At 35.5% G+C, this 10,878-nt stretch overlaps 2 protein-coding genes across 3 annotated transcripts; one reads left to right on the top strand and one right to left on the bottom strand.

Moving 5' to 3' along the window:
- The first annotated feature begins 416 nt into the window (after positions 1 to 416).
- LOC122308752 (ACT domain-containing protein ACR4-like) lies at positions 417 to 3,267 on the top strand. 2 transcript variants are annotated; one of them, XR_006242217.1, is made up of 7 exons: positions 417 to 615; positions 819 to 864; positions 957 to 1,071; positions 1,161 to 1,228; positions 1,699 to 2,298; positions 2,469 to 2,621; positions 2,710 to 2,755. XR_006242217.1 is itself a non-coding variant. In XM_043121960.1 (7 exons), the coding sequence occupies exons 1-7, from the start codon at positions 542 to 544 to the stop codon at positions 3,052 to 3,054; spliced, it is 1,353 nt and encodes a 450-aa protein (XP_042977894.1). In that variant the 5' UTR covers positions 435 to 541; the 3' UTR covers positions 3,055 to 3,267. The 2 variants fall into 2 exon arrangements, 1 of the variants encoding a protein (XP_042977894.1); XM_043121960.1 differs by having other exon boundaries at positions 435 to 615; positions 2,517 to 2,621; positions 2,710 to 3,267.
- A 3,865-nt stretch (positions 3,268 to 7,132) lies between these two features.
- LOC122309183 (photosynthetic NDH subunit of lumenal location 5, chloroplastic-like) lies at positions 7,133 to 10,567 on the bottom strand. The gene is made up of 7 exons (XM_043122564.1): positions 10,363 to 10,567; positions 9,985 to 10,209; positions 9,459 to 9,609; positions 9,209 to 9,297; positions 8,345 to 8,399; positions 8,089 to 8,174; positions 7,133 to 7,474 (listed from the first exon to the last, which is right to left on the bottom strand). Exons 1-7 carry the CDS (start codon positions 10,384 to 10,386, stop codon positions 7,322 to 7,324), a joined length of 783 nt encoding a protein of 260 aa, XP_042978498.1. The 5' UTR covers positions 10,387 to 10,567; the 3' UTR covers positions 7,133 to 7,321.
- Between the last annotated feature and the right edge of the window lie 311 nt (positions 10,568 to 10,878).

The following is a 10,878-nucleotide window of genomic DNA, read 5'->3' as shown; positions in this document are numbered from 1 at the left end:
ATAACAAGAACGCGAGCCCTGGACAGCAGGGGATGGCCAGATATTTGCCGCCCCGGGGTGGGTGGGGAGAGAGCGATGGGGCCCATTTTAGCCGGGACAGGGCCGGAATGATAGTCCCATGCGCTTTTCTCTTCTTATTTTATATTTTCTGAGTAATTCTTTCTTTTAATTGTTAATCTGTTGTATGTCCCTCCAAAAACTCTTCGTCCAGCTCAAGAGCCACCACCACCCAACTAACTACGCATTAGTACATTACAACAAACCGCAACCCCGATTCAGAAATCAGAATCCAAAGGCATAACAAAGAAAGTGCCACATAGAGAGAGAGAGAGAGAGAGAGAGAGAGAGAGAGAGAGAGAGAGAGAGAGAGAGAACAAATATAATAAATAAAGGAAAGGAAACCAGTGAGCAGAGATTCCAGAGGAGAAAGATACTCCCTTTAAACACCCCCCCCCCCCCCCCCAACCCAAAAAAAAAAAAAAACTCTCAGTCTCCCCCTCTTTCAAGGTCTTCGCTTCGTGTTTCTGAATTTCATTTACAAATGGATTGTTGGTCTTCTCCTATCGTTATGGATGACGAGTTTGAGAAGCTGGTGACTCGAATGAACCCTCCAAGGTACTTTCTTTCAATCTATTTGGTGTTTCATTCCTTTGATATGTGTCGGAGTTCCGTTTTATATTGCAATTTGGTCTTGGTTCTTGTTGAATATAAGCGGGTTCTTTCTCGAAATCTCCACTGTCGTGCCGAAAGGGTCGAACCTGATGGTTTTAGTAACTTGTATTTGTGATTTTGACTCATGTTGATTATGGAATTTGCAGGGTTACAGTTGATAATGCCTCGAGCAGGAAAGCAACTTTGATTAAGGTATTTGATTGAGTTCTCTGAGTTCTTTTTGTTTATCTTGTATGCAATTCAAGAGACCATCTGTTACAATGAGTTTTTATGTGAATTTTCAGGTTGATAGTGCAAATAAGCGTGGGAGTTTGTTGGAGTTGGTTCAAATTCTCACTGACTTGAATCTTATAATTCGTCGAGCTTACATTTCTTCAGATGGGGAATGGTTCATGGATGGTTAATTTCTGATTCTTAAATTTTAAATATATTACGACATTGAACGTGTGGTGTGATTAACTTTCGTTATTTCCGTCTGTTCTTTGCAGTATTTCATGTCACAGATCAGAATGGGAACAAGCTGTTTGAAGATGATCTTGCCGAACGAATTCAACAGGTAGATCTGCAAAACCAGATCCTTTTTTTTAAATTTATTAATACCAAATAGGAAGTTCCTTGAATAAGTTTTAGACATGATTCTAGAACAAAATATGCTTCTAGAAAAAACATGTAGTCAATTACTACTGTATTTCTTTTATTGGTTTGTGTAGTCCTGCAAAATTTTCAAATTAAAGGAGATTTCATCCCTATTAAATTAATTTCTTAATTCAATGCTTAACTGTCATGGAAGGAACCTAGTACTCGATCTACCGTACACAGGTACGTAGACATCTTAAATAGAAGATAGTGCTATCATATTTAATCACCATCCTCGATTAAATAAATCAACTGTTAGATACTGATAGGGCCTGGCAAAGAAGAGGCTGTGGTTGCTGTTGGGTCTGTACTATAATTATTTAGCGATATTCTGCTTGAAGCCATTTGAATTACGCGTTTTATGATTATGGGTAATTTTACATGTTACAGTTGCTGGGACCTAAGGCACATAGCTTTCGGTCCTTGAGAAGGTCCGTGGGTGTCCAAGCTACCACGGAGCACACAACAATTGAATTGACTGGAAGAGACAGGCCAGGCTTGCTCTCAGAGGTTTTTGCTGTTCTTGCTGACCTCAAATGTAATGTGGTAGCTGCAGAAGTCTGGACCCATAACTCAAGAATGGCATCTGTTGTTTACATCACCGATGAGGTAACTGGAGTGTCAATTGAAAATCCTGATCGGCTTGCTAAGATCAAGCAACTTCTTCTTTATGTGCTAAAAGGGAATAGAGATAAACGAGGTGCCAACACTGCTGTTTCGGTTGGTTCCACTCATAAGGAACGGAGGCTTCATCAAATGATGTATGCTGATCGCGATTATGATATGGATTACGCAGATTGTGTGTCAACTAGTGACCGGAGCAAACTTACTGTAACTGTAGAGAATTGTGCAGATAAGGGATATACGGTTGTGAACTTGAGGAGCCCTGACCGTCCTAAGCTACTGTTTGACACTGTATGCACATTGACAGATATGCAATACGTGGTATACCATGCAACTGTCATTGCTGAAGGACCAGAGGCTTATCAGGTTGTCTTTTGTTTCGTGGGATTTCTTTGCTTGCTTTTGTTGTTGATAATGCTTACCATCACTTGAGTTGAAATCATTGGCTTTCTATGTCAAACCATTCTCAAATGTTTTTACTAATGAACAATTTATTTGTTTCCTCATTGTTGTCAAATTCATTAATCTCATGGAAGGTGCTTAACTACTGGTGTAAAGAACCTCACCGTTGTTCGCTTATATAGGAATATTATATCAGGCATACAGATGGGTGCCCTATTAGTTCTGAAGCAGAGAGGCAAAGGGTAATTCATTGCCTGGAGGCGGCTATCAAGAGGCGAACTTCTGAGGTAAAAGCTTGGTGGGATTTAATTTTATGCATATTTTTATTACTTGTCCAACTCTTATGTGATGTTAATGCATATTCATATGATACAGGGTATAAGACTGGAATTCTGCGGTGAAGACAGAATTGGCCTTCTATCTGATGTTACTCGCATATTCAGAGAAAATGGTCTATCAGTTACCCGAGCCGAGGTTACCACCAGGGGTTCCCAAGCTGTAAATGCTTTTTATGTTACTGATGCATCAGGAAATCCTGTGAAGAGTGAAACAATCGAGGCAGTTCGACAGGTAATCGGCCTAACAATACTACATGTGAAGGATGATGCCTGCTCAAAATCCCCAACCCAGGAGAGTGTGAGATTCTCTTTGGGTAATCTCTTCCGAACAAGATCAGAGAAGTTCCTATATAACTTGGGTTTGATAAAGTCATGTTCTTGAGCATTGATAAGTTTTTTTTTTTTTTTAAGTTCTGTCCAGTACCTGTAGATATTAAGAAATATCTGTGTAGTTGTTGATGATGCTTTAGAACCACACACCGAAGGTTTAAGGTGACTACCTTTTTTATCTTGGTCAGGTCTTAAATTTGAAAGCTTTCATTTTGTGAAGTTTCATGTATATAAAGTTCTTTAAGCTGCTGCATTTTGTGTTCAATGTTGTGTGTACACATTTCCTTGGTTGCAAATTTTGGTCTTTTAAGTGTTCTGTATGATACAGATGCACTGCTTTTTACTTAATATTCTCTCTCTACACACACATATATATATCGTTCTTCTCCTACGCGTGGCAGAATCCTGATCTCAAACTATTCGTTCTTTTATTGCGCCGCATCAAACATGATGTAGCAGGTGAAAATGACAAGAAAAAATGTCAATGATGTAGAAGTTCTGCTTTGTAGAAGAGGGCAACGATGTTCATCCAAAAAATTAGATGAAAAAAGATGGCCCCGACCCCTTGATATACACATACACATGAGCACGCCGCCAAAATGGACTAGCAATACTCAGAAATACTTCTGTGATGCTGCCATTGAGTTGGGTGGCAGTACAGTAGTGACACAGCAATAGTTATTCCCAGGTAGTTTTCATCCCAGCCAATTTCTTTTGTTTTGGGGGTGAAGTGGCAAAGTAATGCTGTGGTAGGTAAGGTCACTACCGGAACAGTAGCCTCTCCCAGCTCTCTGTACTCACTATTCCACGTTGCATCATCATCAGTGGTGTGAGAACTAGCTGTCACTTTTTTCTACTTTCTTTCCCAAATTCCATTCATACACTCTGCTCGTTTATCATTTGTTTGTAATATTTTGCCTATACAACTTGTTTGATCCCCCCTCACTCTATCCACAAGGACCACAACCATGATGCATCACTTTATCCATTGTTTTTTAATTTTGAAAAAAATTATTGTCTTTTTAATATTGAATGCTATCATCTTTAAGTATATATATATATTAATTGATTTAACACATTTTAATTGATATTTTTTTTAATTATTTGATAAGTCACTTAAAATGCGTTGTACCAATAAATTCGACTTAAAATGAATTCGAAATTAAATGCAACTTTACTCTAAACTCTTAGGGTTCTTTTGAGAATATAACTATTTCAAGTATTCTCTAGATATTTTTAGATATTTTATTTTTAAATAACAGTCAAATACAAAACACTAATCAATTTCAAATATTTAACTTTTTCATTTAATCACTATCTAACCATTACAACTTTTCTAAACTCTAAAATAAAACATAAAATTTATATAAATACATCTTTTTCAAACTTCTAAACAAAAATGATATTCAAACAATTTTTAAATTTTATAATATTTTTATTCAATTTGTTTTCTCTCATTTTTTAAAATTTAATAAAATATTTTAATTCAAACTATTTTATTACTATTCATAACTTATTTTATTAATATTCATAGATATTCTTGATATCAAATGAGCCGTTAGTTATAAGATTCTGGGTATAAGGGTCTTTTTCTTTTTCATCTTTATTATTTACAGTTTTAAGTCTTTAATTATGGTCTAAAGTACAATGAGAAGTGACAATTTGAGTGGCACCAACTGAGTTTTATGACAAAAAAATTGAGGTACCCTCAGTTCAAAAAGCCAAAATTTTCTTTACCTAAAGGGGTTAAGAAGCAGAAACTTTTAATAAGTTGAGATTGATGGACAAGGAATTGATTGAAATTTAGAATATTTTTTTTAACTCCTTTAAAATATTTATAAACAATGTTTTTCTGGTGGATATATAAAACGACATAACATTCATAATTCGAATTTTAAAAATTAATTATCTTTTTATTTAAAAAAAGGAAAGAAACAGAAGGAAAAGGACAAAAACAAAGTATGGTTACGTAGACAAAATCATTATCAAGAAATTAGGTTTCCACGCTAATTTGATAGCACTATGATGACTGTATAATGATTTATTTATTATTATAATATTCAGAAAAGTCCACCGACAAAAATCTGAGAAAATTGAGGTGAGGGGTCGTCACACTTCTCCACAAACAAACGTCCCGTCGTTTTCCCCATTCCACGGGATTGATCGCCGCCTTACATTCCACGTGGCACAATCCTAGTAACACAATACATGTGGGGTTTGTATCCCTGTCGTATGTCGTGGCCACTGGAGTAGTTGTGTGGGCCCACAAAAGATTGTACAGAAACCCATTCGGATCGCCCTTTCTTTGATTTTTTAAGTTTCTATGGTCCACCTCAGTCACGTGGTCTCTGGACACTGGCATTTTCATTTTATTATAAGAATTTATGTTAATTAAAATTGACATTTTAAATCATATATTAAAATAAAAAAAATATCATATTATTCATACTTTAAAAAATATCTAATAGATTTTTATAAAATTGACTTCATTATAATGGTCTTATCATATGATACTCCATTTTTTCCATGTAATGAATTAGTTTCTTCCGCGTGTCATATGAACTCCCTCATTCTATTTTCCCAACCAGATTAGTTTTCGTCCCATTTAACTTATTGAGAATAATCAATACAATATAAAGGAATTTTATAAAAATAAATTTATAAATTAACTTAATTTTATATAATATATTATATTTATTTTATAAATTGACATATCATATTAAATCATATCAGTTTGTGAATTTATTTTTATATAATTTATTTGTATCTAAAATATTATTCTTAAAAATTATTTTATTATCTAACGTATTTTATACATTTATTTTTTTGTCGGTAGGATTGAACTTATACTTATCCCACTCACAGCCCTCCCTTTAAATATCTATTCTTCTAAAGAAAAAGATACAGATTAAACTAGGTGCGACTACCGCTAATAAGAAATATCGGAGAACCCGTGTAATTCTAGCCTTCTAGGTTCAAAAGTTAATGACAAGAATTCAATCTAGATGTCTTAATATTGTTCGTGGAAGTTATACAGCTCAAGTGTACTCTTTGTAACATAAATCCTAAAATATTTATGATTTTTTTTTACTAATTATGCAGAAATGCATATGTGGAGCAGCATAGCCCACCAAAAACCATGTTGGAGAAAGAATTTAGTGGGCACTTGTATAGCCAACCAAGAGCTTGAAAAAAACATGTAACTCGAGTGGAGAAAATGAATGGACCCTACATTTTAAGTGGAACATGGCGTGGAAAACGTGCGAGCTTGTCCTCTTCTCCCCCCCCCCCCCCCAAGTTCTTCTTTTAACTTTATTAAATGTACTTTAAAGCTGCGTTTAGATTTTAAGGCGGTATCAACCCAATCATCTGCGTTGATTCATAAATAATAATATTTTATATATTTTATTGAGATGTATCTGAGATAGATTTAATTTTTTTATGAAAAGTTAAAAAAATAATAAATTCTATAAATAATTAGTTTGAGATGGATTAAGATCATTTACCAACCAAACATCTAAAACAAATGTTCACAAGTGAAAAACAATCGACTATCTTTTATCTAACTGAATCTTTGTTATTTGCTTAAAGCTGGTTCCGTGCTATCCATTGAAGGACACGTTCATATGGGCCGGCATTCAGCCAAACAAGGGCTTGCTGGCTCCGGCCCATTGAAAGGTTCATTCGGTTTTGGATAGATTGGCGAGCCCAACAAAAGCTGCGTTTCTGAGTTCACTGGAGTAGGCTGTTTTGGTTCATGCTTCTTAGGCACTCGTACACTACCACATGCAAAATGGAAAAATAAGCATAATTCAACTAAAGCATAATGGAATGGTGAATAAATCTCGTCAAGCTTCACATTAGCCCGTTGCCATCTGATTCGAATTGCACGTAATGTATGAAAATTCTACCGTATTCAACTCTAGACCTTGTGTAAAGAATTCTCAATTCTGGTTAAAAACTCTTGGTAAGTGAGATGAAAATTTTGAGTTTAAGATGAAATATTAAAATATTATATTTTAATATTATTATTGTTTTGAGATTTGAAAAAGTTAAGAAAAAGTTGAATTATTTATTATATTTTGTATGGAGATTTGAGAAAGTTATAACGATGATATGAGAATTTTGAGTTTGAGATGAAAATTTTTTGTTACCAAACCGAACCTTTGGTAGGACTTCTTTATGGGATAGAAACAATAAATAAAAAAAAATCCCTTAGTGCAGAACTTATCCAAAGAAGAGTCCTCTAAATTGGGTAGCATAGTCCCAAAAGTTCCTAAAAGAAGCAAAGGAAAAGATAAAAGCTCGGAACATCCACGTTAGACGGTTGGAAGCTCACCATAGTCAGCGATGACCACCTTCTTTCTAGGATGGTCTCCTCGGTCCGTCTCTTGGGATTCAATTAGCCTAACAACATCCATGCCTTCCAAAACTTGCCCAAAGACAACATGCATTTGATCCAGCCATGATGTCTGCCAATGATCAGATATGGACATTGGATATTATAACTCACGTCACGAAGCCATAACATGACATGATCTTCTGAATGCTATCACTAAGTAAATGCAACATTCCGTCAAACAAACTAGCTAACAGATATAGAAATGGTATTGTTTAATTGGACACTCAACCAAAGTTCAAATCAGCAGTCAAGTATGTATTCAACAGCCAAAAGCTTATGAAGATACCTGTATTGGTAGTAGACAATGCAGAAAGGAAGAATAACCGAGATGGAGTACTTCAGAAACAAAATAAGAAAAAAAAATCCTAATCCTTCCTGATAGGGCTTGCACAGGACAATTTAGCTGACTGCCTCTTGCAAATTATCTATTTCTGGGTTCACAAGTGGCATTTCTAGACAACTACTCTGCCATTTGATACAAACTAACAAATGGTGCCCATTTTTATTCAGAGATTACATTACCAGCAAACAGACAGAGAAAAATATATTTCCAAAGAGTATTCTCGAATCCCTAAAGTCGAACTCCACAACAAAAGAACATAAGAACAAATAACAGTAAAGCATTTAAAATTTCTCCACCAATTAGAAATAACATCATAAAAGGCTTCTACTACATTTAGTTACCTTGACAGTGCATATGAAGAATTGACTCCCATTCATGTTGGGGTCTGCATTTGCCATGCTAATAACTCCCAGTCCAACGTGAGACACTGCAAATTATCATTACATTGTGCAATGGCAGTCATAATCTATACAAAAATAAAAAATAAAAAATAAATTTGAAGAGTTGACCACAAGCAACCAAAGATATAAGGTGGGCTTCAATTAACAGAGTCCCAACCTTTTGCAACAATGTTATGAGGAGTACAAATTAACTTACACTTGAAGTTCTCATCTTTAAATGTATGACCATATATACTTTTACCTCCAGTACCCTACACAAATTTTGAGTTGAGGAGAATTAGCTGGTGGATGTAGTAATAAGTTCAGGCTTGAACTCCCACAAAAACATAACCAAAGGTTACAAAATAAAACGTTAACTTTTCCTTTTCCACAAATAGAACACAAGATGGACACCTGGCATTTGTTCCAAAAACAATGACCAATAATGTGATAAAGAGATTCAGCGTTAGAAAGAGAATAAAGGCCAATAAGAAATCCATGCAACTTGCCCTAAGAAGTTGGAACAACACTTTGCTCAGTCAAGCATATGAACCTCACGCTGATGCTAGAGTCCAGCGAGAATCTCATTTGAATATACAAAAGTAGCAAATGAACTATGCTTTCTTTTGTAGATTCGTATCAGTTTTTTTTTTAATTATTATTATTATTATTATTACCGAAAACTCACCAACAAAGGGTAAATCATTTTACCAGAACCCAGTATAAATTATATATTGAGGTTTAAATCAAACTGATGTAAGGGAAACAAAACTATATTTCTCAATGAAAAACATTGAGCCATGAACAACAAGCTGAATTGACTTTCTTTCTTCTTCTATAAAACTTGGCTTCTTACCAGTCTATATAAAGCACAAAAAAATGATTTATTACAGTGGCCAACAACCTTAAATGTTGCAAATTGGTTGATATTTTTTATGTTAAATCTTACTGAACTTTTATGTCGATTCAAAGCCTGATTGAAAAGATTAGAAACAAAAAACCAACGATACTGATGATGCAATCATTATTGCATGGGACAAAAAATAATCCATGGATGTAGAAGTGTGAGAAAAGCACTCACATTTCCTTTATCAAAGTCCCCTCCTTGAATCATGAAATCCTTGATTATACGATGAAATGTGGAACCTTTGTACCCAAAGCCCTTCTCTCCTAATTATCAAGATACAATATTGATATTTCAGAATGAATTTGCATACTGAAAAGAGAGAATTGAGGTTGAATGAAATGCATCCAAAACGGTCACCTCAATAAGATAACTGAAAGAAGGCAAAAAAACTCAACTTGTACGACCAAGAAACTAATAAAACAACTTGTGCAAAGGGCACGGAAGTTCTCTGCCGTTTGGGGCACATCATCACCATACAACCCGATCACAATCCTTCCAGCAAGCTTCCCTACTGGATTCCCAACGCTAATATCAAAATACTCCCTGTTGGTAACTTTTGATTGTAAAGTCGCTTCCTGAAATCGAATGAAGAGAAGACGAAAGATCGCTAAGTCACAACACACAATTCTACAAGATTTAGCACTTAATGCCTCAAACTTCTCACTAACCCACCAATCCACATTTAAGCGTCGTAATTTTGACAAAGCACTTCGAAACCCAACAAATGTACGAGTTCATTCATTCTGATTTATACTAATCTTAGAAAAGTCGATATGTAGACTAGATTACGGTTTGCTAGCATGACATCAGCAAACAAAATAGAAGCACCAAAACAAAACAAAAAAAAATATTTATTTCTGTTTCTTTCCTCCCAATTTCCTTTGATTTTCTGCCATATCCGCACCAACCAAGAGAGTTAACAGAAAATGCATTAGAAAGAAAACCCTAACCTCAACACTGGCCCTGACCGAGCTAAGGACGGGCCTCCTCCGACAAGGGTTCGACGACGAATATTTGAGATGGGTTATACGCAAAGGCCGAGAGGCGAAGCCCAATGCAGATTGTGAAATGTCCGACGGCGACGCAAAACTCCGAATCTTAACCAAACTACACGTGGGATTCGGAACCTCGATCTTGTAACCCTTTCGTGGACCGCGTAGCGACGCCACACTCGGCTGCAAGTACAAGAAAATAGCGTCAGAGAGAAAGAATCGAACGAGAAATAGGTAGTTTTTCTTTTAAAGGAATTTCAAACTAAATTCCTATTGGTTTTCGAGAAAGTGTAGGAAAAGGAAAATGAGAAGTAAGAGCAAGAGAGGTGTCTTTACAGGGGTTGTAAAAGAGACCGCCATTGACGGAGGTGGAGCTGGAGCTTGAGCTGGAGTTGGAGTTGGAGTTGGAGTTGGGATAGTGAAGGTGGTGAGTGCGCGAGTGATAAGGCGAACGGGGAGCTGGTCAAGCTGGTTCTTTTGTCAATGCAAAGGGACGATGCTTTCAAGTTGAGTTTTAGGGATGTAAGAGCATCCACGTTGGTTCCCCATCCTCGTCCCTATAATTTAACTCAAATACTCATTTTCTTAAATTATTTCCTAAAATTTATTTATCTTCTAAAAACTTCCTACATCCCATTCCTCATTCCTATCTCTAAAAATTTTTTTATTACTTTTTTTTTTCTCTTCCATTTACAATCTTAACTACTAACTCTTTTGTCTTATTATCTTTTTTTTTTTTTTTCTAAATATCAAATTCTACTAAATATTTTTTTAGAGATCTATCATGGATGATTTTCAAGATTCCCAAACAGTAGAGGAAGGAAGTGGGTCGAAGTGGGTCGTATTCCCAAA

The sequence above is a fragment of the Carya illinoinensis genome, chromosome 5, assembly GCF_018687715.1.
Source record: "Carya illinoinensis cultivar Pawnee chromosome 5, C.illinoinensisPawnee_v1, whole genome shotgun sequence".
In the NCBI taxonomy this organism is placed as follows: Eukaryota; Viridiplantae; Streptophyta; class Magnoliopsida; order Fagales; family Juglandaceae; genus Carya; species Carya illinoinensis.
This window is presented reverse-complemented; position numbering and strand designations above follow the sequence as displayed.

Coding starts and splice junctions, on each gene's coding strand:
- LOC122308752 (XM_043121960.1), top strand. CDS start 542: ATGGATTGTTGGTCTTCTCCTATCGTTATGGATGACGAGTTTGAGAAG. Junction 616..818: donor ACTCGAATGAACCCTCCAAG/GTACTTTCTTTC, acceptor TGGAATTTGCAG/GGTTACAGTTGATAATGCCT. Junction 1,072..1,160: donor TGGGGAATGGTTCATGGATG/GTTAATTTCTGA, acceptor TGTTCTTTGCAG/TATTTCATGTCACAGATCAG.
- LOC122309183 (XM_043122564.1), bottom strand. CDS start 10,386: ATGGCGGTCTCTTTTACAACCCCT. Junction 10,210..10,362: donor CGGTCTCTTTTACAACCCCT/GTAAAGACACCT, acceptor TTGTACTTGCAG/CCGAGTGTGGCGTCGCTACG. Junction 9,610..9,984: donor CGGTCAGGGCCAGTGTTGAG/GTTAGGGTTTTC, acceptor ATTCGATTTCAG/GAAGCGACTTTACAATCAAA.